The 18,968-nt window shown below is 41.2% G+C and overlaps 1 protein-coding gene across 11 annotated transcripts in view; it reads right to left on the bottom strand.

The window, feature by feature from the left end:
* Positions 1 to 18,968, bottom strand: part of PEAK1 (pseudopodium enriched atypical kinase 1) — a 319,364-nt gene that overhangs the window by 20,351 nt on the left and 280,045 nt on the right. For all 11 annotated transcript variants that reach the window (XM_058542131.1, XM_058542137.1, XM_058542133.1 and 8 more), the window contains one exon: positions 9,058 to 9,803. In XM_058542131.1, the coding sequence (XP_058398114.1) occupies positions 9,058 to 9,803 (746 nt within the window). The remainder of the gene's footprint in view (positions 1 to 9,057; positions 9,804 to 18,968) is intronic.

Below are 18,968 nucleotides of genomic sequence, written 5' to 3'. Positions count from 1 at the left end.
GTTTAAGGGAAGAATGACCCTGAAGGTGTTTCACAGATCATCAGGGATGCTACTCTCACCACAGGTCTGGGGGTGGGGGGTGGCCAAGGCTGTTTCCTCCTTGGTTTCAAAGGGTAGGGCTGCGTCTCTAGATTCAGAAGGCCAGGATGACCCTGCCCAGTGCCTCAGGGGTAGGCCACCCTGGTAGAGTGCCAAGTGGGTGGGGCCCTCACAGAGGGCTGTGTGGGCAGGGCCCTTACAAAGGGCCGAAGGAGCAGGGTGCCCAGCAGAGCCATGGGGGTGACACTGCCACCCCAGTGGGCCTAGAGGGCAGCATACTGAATCAAAGAGGATTATTCTTTTTTTTTTTTTTTTTGAGAGGAAGATCAGCCCTGAGCTAACATCCACGCCAATCCTCCTCTTTTTGCTGCGGAAGACCGGCCCTGAGCTAACATCTATTGCCAATCCTCCTCCTTTTTTTCCCTTTTTCTCCCCAAAGCCCCAGTAGATAGTTGTATGTCATAGTTGCACATCCTTCTAGTTGCTGTATGTGGGATGCGGCCTCAGCATGGCTGGACAAGTGGTGCGTTGGTGCGTGCTCAGGATCCGAACCCGGGCCGCCAGTAGCGGAGCGTGCGCACTTAACCACTAAGCCACGGGGCTGGCCCCAAAGAGGATTATTCTTGAGGCTTAATATCTAATGGAATTTGCCTTACTAGATTTTGTACTTTGCTTGGGACCCATCACCCCTCCCTCTCTCTCTTTCTTCCAATTTCTCCCTTTTAGAATGGGATTGTCTATCCTATGCCTGTCCACTATTATATTCTGGAAGCACATAACTTGTCTAGTTTAACAGGTTCACAGCTGGAAGAAATTTGCCTCAGGATGAATCAGACCTTGAGTTTCACCCATATCTGATTTAGATGGTTTTTAGATAAGACTTTGGCCTTTGGGCTTTAGAGTTGATGCTGGAATGAGTTAACACCTTTGGGGCTGTTGGGATGGACTGAATGCATTTTGCATGTGATAAGGACATGAATTTTAGGAGGCCAGGGGCAGAACGTTATGGACTGACTGCATTGTAAACCCCAAATTCATATGCTGAAGTGCTAACCCCTGATATTATGATTTATAAGAAAAATACATATTTGGTCATTCAGATGACCAAGATATATGTCTCATGTATGTTTGGTCTTCATCCATGGCTCCTGACTCACAACTCCCCAAACCCTTGGAATTTCCTAAGTGTTGAGAGTGACAAAGGTGTCACTTGTTATGTCAATGAGGTGACTTTTGGGCCCCACCTAAGGATTGGGCTGGTTGCCAGCAGAACCAACCATGTGATTGGAAGGTTGGAACTTTCAGTTCCCTTCTCCCTCCAACCTCCCAAGAGAGGAGAGGGCCTGGTGGTTGAATCAGTTGCCAATGGCCAATGATTTAATCAATCATGACTGTGTAATAAAGCCTCCATAAAAATCCAAAAGGACAGGGTTTGGAGAGCTCCCAGATCCGTGAGCATGTGGAGACTTGGGGAGAGTGGTGTGCTCAGAGAGGGCATGAAAGCTCTGCACCCTTTCCCCACACCTTGCCCTATGCACCTCTTCCACCTGGCTGTTCCTGAGTTATATCCTTTTATAATAAACTGGTGGTCTACTAAGTAAAATGTTTCTCTGATTTCTGTGAGCTGTTCTAGCAAATTAACAGAACTCAAGGAGGGGGTCACGGGAACCTCTGATTCATAGCCAGGCAGTGAGAAATATGGGTGATAACCTGGACTTGCAACTGGAGTCTGAAGTCCAAGGAAGGGGTCGTTGGAACCTGTAAGTCTGTAGCCGGTCGGTGAGAAGCACAGGTAACAACCTGGGCTTGAGAATGGTGCCTGAAGTGGGAGGGGGTGGGCAGCAGTCTTGTAGACTGAACTCTTAACCTGTGGGATCTGATGCTATCTCTGGGTAGACAGTGAGAGAACTGAGTTGAATTGTGGGATACCCTGCTGGTATCTGAGAATTGCTTGGTGTTGTGTGGGAAGCTCCCTACCCCCAATGTTGGAAATTGAGTCTCAGAACACCCAATTTAACTCCCAATGTGACTATATATGTGGAGATAGAGCCTACAAAAAGGTAATTAAGGTTAAATGAGGTCATAAGGGCGAAGCCCTGATATGGACTAGTGTCCTTATAAGATGAGACAACAGAGAGACGCCTACCCACCTCGGCCATGTGAGGACACAGGGAGAAGGTAGCCATCTGCAAGCCAGAAAGAGAGTCCTCACTAGAAACTGAACCAGTCAGAACCTTGATCTTGGACTTTTCAGCCTTCAGAATTGTGAGAAAACAAATTTCTGTGGTTTAAGCCATCCAGCCTATGGTATTTTGTTATGGAAGCCTGAACAAACTAAGACAACACCCGAAGTTAAGTTCTTAGTACTTCTCTATCACTGAAGTGGATTTGGTATTTAAGGGGTAGTATCCTTTGGCTTTCAAATTGCTAAATTCTAGCACTCACTTCCTTTTGCAACATTTTAAAGACCTTTTAGTCTCTTCAAGAAACTGTCACCACCTGTTAGCCTACTCTAAATTCCATTAGCATGGGAAGGGATATTTTAAGAAGATAAACAGTAAAAAGCTGTTTGTGTGAGCCAATTACTGGTCTCTTTTGCTTATCTCTGCAAAGGTAGAGTTCACAGTGTCCTAGTAGTTTATTCCTCTAAGGTTGTACAATCGAGTACTTCTAGAAATGCCCAGGGGGTCTTCAAAGAGACATTTATATTTACCATTTAGTGTAAAACATCCTTTCCCAAACCTGCCAACAACACCCAGTATATAACCACTTGCCACCTGTTCTTTGGAGATTGCTTTTGCATCATTACAAGCAAAGAAATCAATATCAGACTATTGATTTGGGAAAGAGACAAGATTGCGTGGCAATAATACATAAAGTTAGTCAAGCTCTACTTCTCAATTGCTTTGAAAGAACAGATAGTTCAATGCTCCTTTCTGAAATAGGTACTCATCCTGCATTGGCGATCTTGTAGCAATAAAGGCCCGAGATAGATGAAGCTCCACACCCCAATTGATATAACAGCTCTTGAGTGCTACACAGAATCTCAAAATGCCTTTTTAGACTCAACAGTAATGTATTAACTCGAATCCAGACCCCCTCTCTGCAGGTTACCCCTCAGTTTAATATAAAAAGTATGGGCCGGGGCACAGGGTTACTCTGCAGTGCCACCAGACAGTTAAGTGGTATAGGTGCTGCAACTGCAGAGAGCAGTAGCTGAAGGTCTGGTCCAAATATGTAGTCTGTCTCCACAGACAGGTAAGGCCAATCGTTTACCTTATCCATTAATTTACCAAGATAGTATCTGATCTACGTCAAATTAACACCTAAAAGTCATTTAGATACGTTAATTGGTTTTGAACCAGTAAATAGAATCAGTAAAAAGGGACTACGGGAATGGAAAACATTACCTTAGGTTTACATAGAGCTTTGTGTTTTTAAAAACTCTTTCCCAAGCATTATCTCACTTGATCCTAAACTCAATCCCACAAAGTAGATGGATTATCATTGTAAACATCTGAAAGAGGAGGAAATTGAGGCTCAAAGATTGTTACTCTCCTAAAGTAACCTAGGGAAAACGCTAAGGGATAGTGAAAGAAGTGAATACTTACCAGGGACATTTTGTTCTTTTAGCCAAACAGCTCCATGAGATGGGTACCATTATTATCTCTTTTATAGCTGAGGAAATTGAGACCAGAGTAGCAATTTATGACAAAGCTACTAAGTGGCAGAGCCAAGATTTGAACCCAGATCTTTTGTACTTCGAAGTCCAGGCTTTACTGGGTTGTGGTTCAAGATGGCACCAAAGGAAAATTCTGAACTCACCTGCCATGGTCACACTGAGTCTACAGCTACATATGGAACAACTGCCTCTTAAGAAAACCCTAAAGGGGCTGGCCTGGTGGTGTAGAGGTTAAGTCCACACACTCTTCTTTGGTGGTGCGGGGTTCACGGGTTCGGATCCTGGGCACGGACCTACACACAGCTCATCAAGCCATGCTGTGGTGGCATCCCACATACAAAATAGAGGAAGATTGGCACAGATGTTAGCTCAGGGACAATTTTCCTCAAGCAAAAAGAGGAAGACTGGCAATGGATGTTAGCTCAGGGCCAATCTTCCTCATTAAAAAAACCAAAAAACAAAAACAAAAAAACCCTAAAGCCTGGCTGAGTGATGACTATACACCCAGCAAACAAGAAGAAAACCATGCTGAAGCAGGTAGGAGAGGCTGGGACATAATCTCGCCATAAACCCCACCCACGGTGCAGTATCCCATAAGTGGGAAGAGAGGGAACTCAAAACCCAGCTCCCTGAGGAGCGAAAGGTTTGAATCCCACATCAGGCGTCCCAACTTTTAAGACATACACTTGAGAGATGAGCCCCCAAAACATCTAATTTTCAAAACCAACAGAGTTTGCGTCCTGAGGCCCACAAGACTGCAGTAATCTGAGAAATCGCTCTCAAAGGACCCACGCGCTGGACCTGACTTGCCCCAGGGCTCAGCTCAGAGACAGCTGATGTGCCCAGGCTTAAAGTGAAGGAGGCTCACCTGCTTATATTAAAGGGCCAGGCTGAGGGGTGGGCCCCTAATTTAACACACACATCTAGGAGCTGCTGGAACACTCTCCGGGGATGTAGACCGGTGGGCGCCATTCTCATGCTCTGCCTTTGCTGTGCTCCAGAGCATCAGTATCTCCTGGAAGTGAGCTTTTATACGAGGCTGTCACCTAAGGGATGCCTCTTGATTGACTGGCTCTGGTTGCTAGGGGGGCTTGCATTCCTGGGTCCCATGCAACTGTGGCAATCATGGCTCTTAGCAGACTACCACCCCCAGGGCACTGTACAGACAGAGGACTGAGGCACACTCCCCTGTCTTTCTGTGAAGGAGGCCTCTTTGCTTGTCCTGAAGGGCAGGCCTCAGGTTTGACACACATTTAGTGGCCTGTGGAGCTGCTCTCAAGGAACGTAGGCAGTGGACACCATCTTGGCGCTCTCCCTCTGCCTTGCTCCAGCTCGCAGGTACCACCCAGAAAAGAGCTTAAACACTTGTATGGAGCCCCAATTTCTATGACTGCCACCTAGGGGACACCTCTAGATTGCCTGGCTCTGGTGGCCAGCAGGGCTTCTGCTTGCAGTCCCACAGGACTGTATATATTTGCATACTTTTAAAGGCTGATGCCTGATGATCTGGCTTCCAGTCAGCCTGAATCTAGGCGCTGAGATCCTCCCCTTTGGGACGCTGACAGGTCTTGGCAAGTTCTCAACTACTGGGAGCTATTAAAAATATTACAGTCTGGGGCCGGCCCGGTGGCGCAAGCGGTTAAGTGCGCGTGCTCCGCTGCGGTGGCCTGGGGTTCGCTGGTTCGGATCCCGGGCGCGCACTGACGCACTGCTTGGCAAGCCATGCTGTGGCGGTGTCCCATATAAAGTGGAGGAAGATGGGCACAGATGTTAGCCCAGGGCCGTCTTCCTCAGCAAAAAAAGAGAAGGATTGGCGGATGTTAGCACAGGGCTGATCTCCTCACACACACAAAAAAATATTACAGTCTGCTTGGACAAGTGCAAAAGTTTGAGAGACAACCAAGAGCTGAGGCAGGGTTGAACAACAAGGTTCATCTCTTACATGAGGCCACTACTTCAAGACTGTGAGAGGTGATTGTGTTGTCTAGTGTATAGAAATCAACACTGTGAGTCAAGCAAAATGAAAAAACAAAGGAATATGTTCCAAATGAAAGAACAAGACAAAACCTCAGACAAAAACCTTAATGAAATGGAGATAAGTAATTTACCTGATGAAGAGTTCAGGTCATAATGGTCATAATGGTCATAATGCTGCTCACTGAACTGGGGAGAAGAATGGATGAACACAGGGAGAACTTCAACAAAAAGATGGAAAACACAAGAAAGTACCAAATAGAAGTCACAGAGCTGAAGAATACAATAACTGAACTGAAAAATACACTAGAGGGGCTCAACAGACTAGATGAAGCAGAACAAAGGATCAGTCACCTTGAAGACAAGGCAGTGGAACTCAGTGAATCAGAGCAGCAAAAAGAAAAAAAAAATGAAAAAAAGTGATGATAGCTTAAGGGACTGATGGGACAACATCAGACTAATATTCCCATCATAGGGCTTCCAGAAGCAGAAGAGAGAGAGAAAGGGGCAGAGATCTTATTTGAAGAAATAATAGCTGAAAACTTCCCTAACCTGAAGAAGAAAACAGACATTCAGATCCACAAAGCCCAGAGAGTTCCAAATAAGAGGAACCCAAAGAGACTTACACCAAGACACATTATAATTAAAATGTCAAAAGTTAAAGACAAGGATAAAATATTAAAAGCAGCAAGAGAAAAACAACTTGTTACGTACGATGGAACTTGCACAAGACTATCAGCAGATTTTTCAGCAGAAACTGCAGGCCAGAGGGAGCGGCATGATTTATTCAAAGTGTTGAAAGAAAAAAAAACTTTCAACCAAGAATACTTTAGCTGGCAAAGTTATCATTCAGAACTGAAGGAAACATAAAGAGTTTTCCAGACTAGCAAAAGCTAAAGGAGTTCACCACTAAGCCAGCCTTACAAGCAATGTTAAAGGGACTTCTGTAAGCTGAAAAGAAAGGGCACTAATTAGTTACAAGAACACATATGAAAGAATAAATCTCACTGGAAATGTAAATATACAGTAAAGGTAGTGAATCAATCACTTATAAAGCTAGTATGAAGGTTAAAAGACAAAAGTAGTAAAAATAACTGTGATTACAACAATTAATTCAGGAATACACAAGATAAAGAGATGTAAAATGTGACATCAAAAACATAAAACATCGGGGGCCGGTCCTGTGGCATCATGGTTAAGTTTGCGCGCTCTGCTTCCGTGGCCCAGGATCCACAGGTTCGGATGCTCGGCTCGGACCAATGCATTGCTTGTCAAGACATGTTGTGGTGGTGTCCCATACAAAGTAGAGGAAGATGGGCACGGATGTTAGCCCAGGTCCAATCTTCCTCAGCAAAAAGAGGAGGATTGGCATTGGATGTTAGCTCACGGCTAATCTTCTTCACCAAAAACAAAACAAAACAAAACAAACCATAAAATGTGGGAGGTGAGAGTAATAATGTTAACTTCTACAATGGGATCAAACTTATTATCAACTTAAAATAGACTGTTATAAGTTTTTATATGTAAGCCTCATGGTAACCACAAGCAAAAACCTACAGTGAATATACAAAAGATAAATAGAAAAGAATCTAAGCATACCACTAAAGAAAGTCATCAAACCACAAAGGAGGAGAGCAAGAGAAGAAGAAAGGAATAGAGAAGAACTACAAAAACAGCCAGAAAACAAATAACAAAACAGCAATAAGCACACACCTATGAATAGTTACTTTAAATGTAAATGGAATGGACTAAATTCTCCAATCAAAAACATAGAGTGGCTGAATGGATTAAAAAACAAGGCCCATCTATATGTTGCCTACAAGAGACTCACTTTAGATGTGAGGACACACACAGACTGAAAGTGAAGGGATGGAAAAAGATATTCTATGCAAATGGAAACCAAAAGAAACTGAAGGAGCTATACTTATATCAGACAAAATAGACTTTAAAACAAAGACTGTAATAAGAGACAAAGACGGGTGTTACATAACGAAAAGGGGTCAATCCAACAAGACACAATATTTGTCAATATTTATGCATCCAACATAAGAGCACCTAAATAGATAAAGCAAATATTAACAGATCTAAAGGGAGAAATAGCAATACAATAATAGTAGAGGACTTTAATACCCCACTTACATCAATGGATAGATCCAGACAGAAAAGCCAAAAAAGAAACATTGGCCTTAATCGACACGTTAGACCAGATGGACTTAGCAGATATTTACAGAACATTTTATTCAAAAGCAACAGAATACACATTCTTCTCAAGTACACATGGAATATTTTCTAAGATCACATGTTAGACCACAAAACAAGTCTTAATAAATTTAAGAGGATTGAAATCACAACAAGCATCTTGTCTGATTACAATGGTACGAAACTAGAAATTAATTACACAAAGAAAACTGGAAAATTCACTAATAGGTGGAGATTAAACAACATACAACTGACCAACCAATGGGTCAAAGAAGAAATCAAAAGAGAAATCAAAAAATACCTTGAGACAAATGAAAACGGAAATGTAACAAACTCCATGCTTTATTTATAACATTGATGAAGCCTATGGCTTACTGTTACAAAGAATGTAACTCGACACGAATTCTTGATATTAAGAGTTTTAGCCCTCTTGAAGGCTGGAATTGGCAAAATACATTAAAGAAATTAATATGTGACCTAATGGACAAAGTGTAGGCTATGGAGTTAGAGAGATCTGTATTTAAATCCCAGCTCTACTAATTGCTAGCTGTGTGACCCTGAGCAAGTTAGCTCACTTCTCTGAGCTTTATTTTCCTCATCTGTCAAATGGATAAAAAGATCTTAATCTCATAAAGTTGACATGAAGATTAAACTATAGAACACTAATAAAGTTCCTGGCACATCAACAAATATTGGTTATCTTCCTCTATAAAAATGTTTCTCCAGGAAGCAGAGGAGTTACAGAGCAGAGGTAGACAAGAGCCTCTTATTTGCCAGAGAATAAAGACAGAAACATGGAGTGGAAGGCATGTAACAGACCTCACTTGTACAGGCAGCCTTTGCAAACAATCACAGCTCAAGGATTACCTACTTTAAAAAGACTTTTCTGACCTCTAGAGTCTGGGTAACATCCTTCCAAGCTCCCACAGAATTCTGTTTTCCTCTATCTTAGCCCTCAGGATATTGTGTTGTAAGTCTGTTTCTTTACATATCTGTTTTCTCCTCTAGATAATAAGTAAGCCCCCTGATTATTACAATATCTGGTGTAAGGTAGATGATCAATAACTTTGTGCTAAATGGAGGAATGGAGGAAAGAAGAACAGACCCACCCCAATAACAGTGTGTTGGATAAGGTTAAAATCCGATTTATAATATTTCCTTACCTTGACTGCATAGTTATTAAGTGGATCTTTTGCATACGAGGCTGTGTAGTAAACTGCATCACCTGCCTCACAACACGGCTTGTCACTGGTTAGCCTGAAGTCTGACCAGCTGTCCACCCCAAAACGGAGCTGGTCTTTCTGCCCAGCCATGAAGAGGTCTTCGCATTTAACAGCCAGTTTTTTCAAGGCATCCGTATGAAGGCTTCGAATTTTACCCACCACTTCTTCCCGATTCTCAAGTCCTCGATAAAGTGCTTGTCTCTGTGGCTTCTGGATGCCTCGGCCCTGTCTGCAAGAGGGACCACGCCGGCTGGACAGGGACTCCATGCTGTTGGAAAATCTATCCTTAACACCGAGAGTAGTTAAGCTGGAGATGCTGTTTGCTGCTGAGGGGACAGGTCTCTCCTTGTGCAAAGGTCTCTCCAAGGAGTCACAAGACTCAATGTCCAGTCCCTTGAGTTCATAACTGATGGAAGAGCCAGCACTGCTGGCATCCCAGTTGGGGTCAATATCATAGGTGGGATTAGCCAAGACACAAAGACTCGTTTCCATGGATTTTTGGAGGTCTTTAGAGATTGGCTCTGTATTGGCTCTTATGATCATTTTCTTTGGCAGTGGGGGTGGTGTAGGTTGGGAAGCAAGAGGTGCTTCTTGGTCTGTTTTCCCTCCAAAGGCAATGGCATCATCCAAAGCTCCCTTAGGCTGCCGTGGATGCTTGGGAGGTATCATGGCTGCTCTAGATTGCCCTGTATCGTTTTAAAAGAAAGAAAAAGAATAATTAAGCAAAGTTTTCATTCTTGTTGCATAACTGAAACATAAACAGAAATAAGTGAGGTAGCCATGAGAATGTAAGAAGTCAATGCCTTAATTCAAAACGGTAGAAGATGACAACCAAAGAACAAATAGCTAAACATTAAAGGTAAGAGTCCAAGACTCGGTGGGAGCAACAAAAGTGACAAATGTCTCAGCATTTCTGTGCCAGAGGAACAGGGTGATGGGCTTGTTTAAAAAAAAAAAAATCCAGATTTTCCACTCCTGCCCCAAGAGTGCTGTATTTACCACACTAGAATACTAAGGAGTGACAGACACTCAAATAATTGCATGTGACAGAGTAGGGATAATAGCATTTGTGGATAAGAAAATACTTGGAAGCATTATTAAAAACAAATAAAACTAGCAATAGGACCGCTAGACTGGTGATCAGAAGATACTATTCTGTTCTTTTAACTTTGTTCCAAAGTTACATTGTATATAACACTTGTCATTTTTAATTCAACACATATGAATACGATTTCATAAACCATGTTATTTTATTTCACTACAGAGATAGATTCTGGCACTGCTTAAACTGGTCTACATATAAGATTCCTGTGACTGTGGTAAAGGCAACAGTGTATAGGAGCAGTCAACTGCTGTTCCAAACATCCTCCACAAACTCTTATGTGATTCTGTTTTATTTTGGGGGGCATATAAACTACGATTTAAGAGATGTGAATTTTGAACATATCTTACAAGCCCTAGTTATATAACTAATCATCTCTGCCTCCTCTCTAGCATTTATGCTTTTGTTGTTAGTGTCGTACAGTTGATTCTGACTCCTAGGAACCCTGTGTAGAGCAGAGCGGAACCCTGCGTACAGCAGAGCGGGACCCTGCCCAGTCTTTTTGCACCAGCCTCTCATCTTTTGGCACTATTTCAGACAATGCTCCACTACTATTCATAGAGTTTTCATGGCCAATTTTTTTGGAAGTGAGTGGCCAGGTCCTTCTTCCTAGTCTGTTCTAGTCTGGAAGCTCTGCTGAAACCTGTCTACCGTGGGTGACCCTGCTGGTATTTGAAATACTGGTGGCATAGTTGTCAGCATCACGCAGCCGCCACAGTATGACAACTGACCGAGGGGTGGTGTGGCTCCCTAACTGGGAAACGAACCTGGGCTGTAGCAGTGAAAGCACCAAATCTTAACCACTAGACCACCAAGGCAGACTAGTATTTATGCTAAGAAGATAAAACACACATGTGTGATCAATGACACCTTCCATGCTTATTGTATAATGGGGAGGGGGCATTATTGTTTTAAAGACAGAGAAATATACTATAAAACTTTTGTAAAAGCTATTAAAATTAGTGATGTTATTAAAATGAGGCCTCCACTCAATATCTCAGAGTTAGAGCATAATGCTCTGTTATGGGATGAATTATGTCCCCTCTCCCAAAATGTTGAAGTCCTAACCCCTGGTCCCTGTGAATGTCACCTTATTTGGAAATAAGAGTTTTTATAGAAGTAATCAAGTTAAGATGAGGTCATTAGGGTGGGCCTAATCCAATATGACTGAGCACATCATATGAAAACAGTCACAGGGAGAACACCATGTGATGACAGAGGCAGAGACTGGAGTAATGCAGCTGCAAGCCAAGGATGCCAAGGATTGATAGCCACCACCAGACAGATGCTAGGAAGAAGTAAGGAAGGATTCTACTCAGACTCTCAAAGGGAGCACGGCCTTGTTAACACCTTGATTTCAGACGCCTAGCCTCCAGAATTGTGAGAGAATAAATTTCTCTTGCTTTAAGCCACCCAGTTTATAGTACTTTGTTACAGCAGCCCTAGGAAATGAATACATGTTCCTACTAATGATTAGACAGAACAGAAGGCACTGGATGGTCCTGAGGATGACAATGAATAAAGATGGTCGTTTGTTTTATTAAAATTATGTCCTTGTAGCAATGCCAAGGGTAAGTACCAATATAAACTGTGATTGTAATAACAATATATTCCATTTCCCATGCACAGTACTCTCTTCAAGAATACCTAAGAGTTTGTACAAACTATGATAATATATACAGCAAACCTAAGGTCCCCCCGTCTCCACCAATGGCATGAAGCAATATTTTTTTAGAGCTACATTACATATAAATATAAACAAAATAATATGAATATATAGACAGCATGAGAATGAGAGAAAGAATATGAGAATGCTAAGCTCCTAGAGGGCCAGGACTTTTTGTTTTATTCATTGTTGTATCCTCTATGTCAAGAACAAGGCCTGGATATAACAGATGCTCAATAAATATTTCTTGAATGACTAAAGAAATAAATATTTAGGGATGAAAGAGAAAAAGTGGTAAAATTGTATAGGTACCTATAACAAGGAAAAATACTGACTTAGTAATTTAAAAAATTCCAACAAAGAAAAGTCCAGGACCACATGACTTGATTGATGAATTCTACCAAATGTTTAAAGAAGTATTAATACCAATCCTTCACAAACTCTTCCAAAAAATAGAAGGGGAGGGAACACTTCCCAACTTGAAATCTATGAGACCAATACTACCTATACAAAAACCAGACAAAGATATCGTGAGAAAACTAGAGACTAATATCCGTTATAAATATAGACACAAAAATCCTCCCAAATACTAACAAACTGAATCCAGCAACATATAAAAAGGATTATGCATGTGACAAAGTTGAATTTATCCCAGGAATACAAGGTTGTTTTAATATCTGAAAATCAATCAATGTGATATACTACATAAACAGAATAAAGGGGAAAAACTCACATGATCACCCCAACAGATGCAGAAAAAGCATTTGATAAAATCCAACAACTTTTCATGATAAAAACACTGAACAACTGGAAAAAGAAGGAACATCTTCAGTCTGGTAAAGGGCACTACAAAAAACCAAGAGCTAACATCATACTTAATGGTAAGAGACTGGATGTTTACTCCCTAAGATCAGGAACAAGACAAGGGTTTCCGTTTTCATCACTTCTATTCTACATTGTACCTGAGGACTTAGCCAGGGAAGTTAGAAAAGAAGAAGAAATAAAAATATCCAGATTGGAAAAGAAGTAAAACTATCTCTATTCACAGGTGACATAATCTTGTATATAGGAAAGCCTAAGATTTCCACAAAAACACCTACTAGAACTAATATCAGTTTAGCAAGGTTTCAGGATACAAGATCAATATGTATTTCTATACACTAGCAATGAACAATCCAAAAATTAAATTAAGAAAACAATTACATTTACAATATCATCAAAAAGAATAAAGTATTTAGGGATCAATTTAATAAAAGATGTGCAAGACTTGTACACTAAAAACTACCAAACAACACTGAAGAAAACTGAAGACCTAAATAAATGGAAAGACATTTTATGTTCATGGATCAGAAACTTAGTATGTTAAAATGGAAATACTCCCAAAATTAATCTAAAGATTTAATGTAATTCCTATCAAAATCCCAGTTGGCTTTCTTGCAGAAATTGACAGAATGACCCTAAAATTCATATGGAAATACAAGGGAACTAGAATAGCCAAAAAAAATTTTGAAAAAGAACAAAGTTGGAGAATTCACATTTCCTAATTTCAAAACTTACTTCACAACTACAGTGATCAATATTGTGCATACTGGCATAAGAATAGAAATACAGATGAATGGAGTAGAACTGAGAGTCCAGAAATAAACCCTTACATTTATGGTCAATCGATTTTCAGCAAGGGATGCCAAGAAAATTCAATGGGGAAACAACAGTCTTTTCAACAAATGGTGCTAGGACAACTGGATATCCACACGCAAAAGAATGAAGTTGAAACCCTACATCATACTATACATAAAAATTAACTCAAAATGTATCAAAGATCTAAATGTAAAAGCCAAAACTATAAAACTCTTAGCAGTACACATAGGAACAAATCTTTTTGACCTTCGGTTAGGCAATGGTTTCTTAGATATGACACCTAAAGCAAAAGCAAAAAAAGAAATTGAAAATCTTAAAAATTAAAAACTTTAGTGCTTCAAAGGACAACTTCAAGAAAGTGAAAAGACAACACAGAGAATGGGAGAAAATGTGTGCAAATCATATATCTGATAAGAGACTTGTATCCAGAATTTATAAATAACTCTTACAATAAAAAGATAACCCATTAAAAGTGGGCAAAGGATTTGCCTAGACATTTCTTCAAAAAAGATATACAAATGGCCAATCAGCACATGGAAAGATGGTCAACATCATTACCCATTAGGTAAATGCAAACCAAAAACAGGAGATACCACTTCACATCCACTAACCTAGCTATAATCAAAAAGATGGACAAGTGTTGGTGAGGATATGGAGAAAATTCAAACCCTCACACACTGCTAGTAAGAATCTAAAATGGTGCAATCACCTTGGAAAACAGTTTAGTAGTTACTTAAAAAGTAAAACATAGAGGTACCACATGACCCACCATTGCTAATCCTACGGATATATCTAAGAAAAATGAAAGCATATGTCCACACAAAAACTTGTACACAAATGTTCATAGCAACATTATTCATAAAAGCCAAAAAGTAGAAACAAGCCAAATGTCCATCAACTGATGAATGGATAAACAAAATGTGGGGCTGGCCCCGTGGCTTAGCGGTTAAGTGTGCGCGCTCAGCTACTGGCGGCCCAGGTTCGGATCCCGGGCGTGAACCAAGGCACTGCTTCTCCGGCCATGCTGAGGCCGTGTTCCACATACAGCAACTAGAAGGACGTGCAACTATGATGTACAACTATCTACTGGGGCTTTGGGGGGGAAAAAAAAAAGGAGGAGGATTGGCAATAGATGTTAGCTCAGAGCCGGTCTTCCTCAGCAAAAAGAGGAGGATTAGCATGGATGTTAGCTCAGGGCTGATCTTCCTCACAAAAACAAAAAAACAAAATGTGGTGTAGCCATACAAAGGAATATTATTCAGTCATAAAAAGAAATGAAGTACTGGGGCAGGCCTGGTGGCACAGTGGTTAAGTGCACGTGCTCCGCTTTGGTGGCCGGGGGTTCACAGGTTCGGATCCTGGGTGCACTCCAATGAACCACTTGTCAAGTCATGCTGTAGCGGCATCCCATATAAAGTAGAGGAAGATGGGCAAAGATGTTAGCCCAGGGTCAATCTTCCTCAGCAAAAAGAGGAGGATTGGCATTGGATGTCAGCTCAGGGCTAGTCCTCTTCACACACACAAAAAATGAAGTACTGATATATGCTACAACCTGTATGAACCTTGAAAACATTATGCTAAATGAAAGAAGCCAGTCACAAAAGACCACATATCATATGATTCCACTTATATGAAATTTCCAGAAATATGTAAATCCACAGAGACAGAAAGTAGAGTAGTGGTTGCCAGGGCTGGGGGAAGGGGAGAATGGAAATGGAGAATAACTGCTAGTGGGTTTCTGTTTGGGGTAATGAAAATGTCCTGGTATTAGATATGGTGATGGTTGTAAAATTTTGTGAATATACTAAAACTCATTGAATTGCATACTCTAAAAGGGTGAATTTTATGGTATGTAAATTATATCTCAATAAAGTAAATCAACAGTCATTCTTAGAAACCACCATAAATACAGTTTTCAGTCACATCTTTCCATTCCTCTGTGCCCCCAACAACACGGAGGATGTAGGCCTTGGCATTTACTGCACTCTTCCTGTGACGATGAGGTCTCCCTCCCAGAGCTGCCCCAGCCCTATTTTGCTTCAGCTAATATGAGAAGAAAGAACCATAGTTTACTTACAAGACGACAGAAATATGCTTTGTAACGAAGCTTCACTTTCCAGTTGCTGACCCAGACCTTTCAGAGATGAAGTGCGATGGAGAGGGTTAGAAGCAGTGAACTCACCAGCACCTTATCATCCTTGCTTGACTACTGTGACAGTCTCCTGTTATCGATGTCTCTAGTTTGCCTCCCTCACTGCATTAGAGAGACTTTTTTAAATACCAAAGCTGATCGTGGCACTCTACTTAAAAATTCTGTCCTTGAGAATTTGGACTTGATCCTGAGGACAGAATTTCCTTTGCTCAAGCCCAGAAAGCAAGCTTTCCATGACATAGCTCTGGCCTGTTTCTCTTGTAGCATTCCCCCTGGCATCTTAGGTCAGAGCTACCAAACTGCTTGCAATTTCTTCAGCACTCTTGGCTACTTGACGCTCTGTATCTCATGCTGGCCCTATTCCAGGAATGGTTTCCCTCTCCTTTCCTCTTTAAACATTTTGCCTCTAAGGAGTGTTTCTTACTCCACTCCCCAAAATTGACCTTTCCTTCCTTAGGACCTCAGATACATCCTGTGAACATTTTTCTCTAAGCACCTATAATACTTGCCTTGTGTCCTTGTCTGAATTCCCTTCTGGTTTGCTCAGTGAGGGCAGAGACTGTCTCTCATTTGTATACCTAGGACCAAGCAAAGAGTCTAGCTGAGAGGGGAATGGAAGAAAGGAAGGAAGGAAGGAAGGAAGGAAGGAAGGAAGGAAGGAAGGAAGGAAGGAGGGAGGAAGGAATTAATGAATGAAAAAACTAGACAGATGAACCTATTCTCGCCCCTTCCAGTGTGGGCCTGAGAAGAGGCTTTATGGGGTGCCATTTTCTACCCATTTCTCCAAATTAGAACAAACAAAAATAATCACAGACATGGAAGGTATGAGGATTCCAAAAGTGCTTTTTTTTAAAAAAATTACCTCAGAACTGGCAAGTGAGACAAGGTTTATCACCATCAGTGGCTCTTTAATGCTTATCAGAGGAGGTAGAAGAAGGCTGATCATGCCACTTTCCACTTCCTAGAGAATAAAGTCCAAACTCCTCAGCAAGTTGGTCGAGGCTCTCAGTCTTATCTACCACTATTTCTCATCAACCCTCCCACTCGAATCACTCACTTCCTGTTCTTTTGATATGCTCCATGTTTTTATTTTTACATCTCTGCCCTAGTAAAGGTGATCCATCCTAAGCCCAGCTCAAATGGCCCTTCTCCACTGAAGCCTTCCCCACTCTCTACTCTCCACCATCAAATTGGGAGCCATCACTTCTTCCTCTGTGTTCTCTTACCACTTTTTGCTCTATTATAGCATTTCTAGCCTTTTATAACATGTGTATGTATTTTTTGTTACATTCCCTCAGAACCTGGTGTGGTGTGAGACATGCAGCAGGTGTGCAGTAAATGTCTGCTGGACTGAAGGACAGAGAGCAGAGTTGGCCATCACTGCAAAATGAAAATGGACAGCCAAGGCAGCAAGGAAATAAAGATAATTAACAGGGGTTTCTCTTCCCAAACAGCAGGATATGATCTCTTGGGAGCTAAGGAGAGTACATGAAGCTACATGGGAATCAGAAACTTTTGCATTCCAAATGAAACCATGAGCATTCCACAGCCCATGCAAGTAGGTCAAGCCATTCTCCCAAGTCTGAAATTGTTTTGTGTTTTTATTTTTTTTCTCCAAGAAAGACAAGTTCTCCTAACTGAATTCCAATCATCTGGGTCAATGTTTTAAACGCTTGGTATCTTAGCTGTTTTTATTTTAAACTTTTAATCCTGTACATTCCTCTCAAGCCTCTGGGACCAGACGCTAAACTCAGCTTTCAGCAGGCCTGATATAACACCACATATTCTACATTTTTGTGGCATACCAGCTCTCTCAACAGAAAAAAATAAACTGTGTTCTAAATCTTGCCTTGCTATAGACTGAAAAAGTTCTTTTGGACAAATATGTTAGACTAAACCACACTCAAACCTTACGCTTCTCTCTTTCTGAGCTTCCATACTCTACCTCTTTACTTTCCCCCGCTTAAAATTCTTCAGACTGAGAGAAAGGCCCTATCTCACATCTGAAAAGCAAATGATGAAAGATGGATTAAAAGGGAATAGTCTAATGATACTACTTCGAAGAAGCCAAAAGGGTGTTTAAAACTCCTTGAGAAGGAAAATGATTGATATAGGGCTCTTAAAACTTACAAGATTGGTATAATAAATAGAAAAGAAATACGAAAAATATTATTTCTAAAGATCAACATTTTAAAGATGATTGCATATCGAAAGACGCAAAATAATAACTACACTGTTATAGAGATCTACTGAAAGGCACTATCATTGAAGACACACTAAGGGCAAACCACAGCAAATGTTTGCTTAAGACCTGACCATCATTACAATCTTAGGGTGCTAGGGATTAAAGGCATTTAGCAATGACATTTTTGGACAGTAGCAGTATGCTAATGAGTACAATTAGCTCTTCATTCCAATAAGACAGAAATGTCAAGGTCTCCTGGTTAGTCTCCCTGCCTCCAATCACCAGGTAGCTCCCAGAATGATCGTTTAAAAATCCTGATCACGTCCCTCTATTCAAAATTCTCCAGTGGCTCTCCGTTTCCTATAGGTAAAAGATACGCTCATTGTGATATATATATACCATTTATGATCTAACCTTGCTTTTCCACTCTCTCATCTCCCCCACTCTGCCTCCTTTCACTCTGCACTTAAGCTACTCTGCGTTAATTACCTGTAGTTAATTGAACATTCACTTCTCTATCAACCTCCAGGCCTTCGTACATACTCTTCCCTCTACCTGGAATGTGCTTCCTTGCTTGTTAATCTGGCAAACAACTACTCCTCTTTCAAGCTCTGCTCAAAACCTTAGTGATTCTCTCCTAGACTCCTCCAGGCAGAGGATTTCATTAAGCCTTTAAATATCTGCAGCACAGCAACTTTCACATGGGCTCTTAAGAGTCCAGCCCCACGTCTGTCTTTGAAGGACCAGGAGTCCTTGAAGACAGAACTGCTATTTCTAGCATGTAGTCTGGTTCCTAGGAGATAGCTGGTGCTCAACAAATGTTTGCTGAATAAAAGTATTAAAGCCCAAATAAGTGGAATATATGTTTCTATGTAAATTCTAATTTCAATCTTCATCCCTAATTTTTTTCCAAGGCTCCTGATAAGTAATATACATGAGAATGGAAAGGGAGAGGACAAAAGAAGAGACGATCATTTCCAGACTAGGACATATACATTGGAGTTTATAAATATAGATGCCACTCACCACCACTGTGCACCAGCCTTGTCAAAGGAGTAGGCCTCTTACTGGCTGAACCTAGCACTCACTACACCTCACCCCCTGGCAG

The sequence above is a fragment of the Diceros bicornis genome, chromosome 5 (genome assembly GCF_020826845.1).
Source record: "Diceros bicornis minor isolate mBicDic1 chromosome 5, mDicBic1.mat.cur, whole genome shotgun sequence".
In the NCBI taxonomy this organism is placed as follows: domain Eukaryota; kingdom Metazoa; phylum Chordata; class Mammalia; order Perissodactyla; family Rhinocerotidae; genus Diceros; species Diceros bicornis.
Note: the sequence above shows the minus strand (reverse complement) of the source record. Positions and strands in the feature narration are given on the sequence as shown.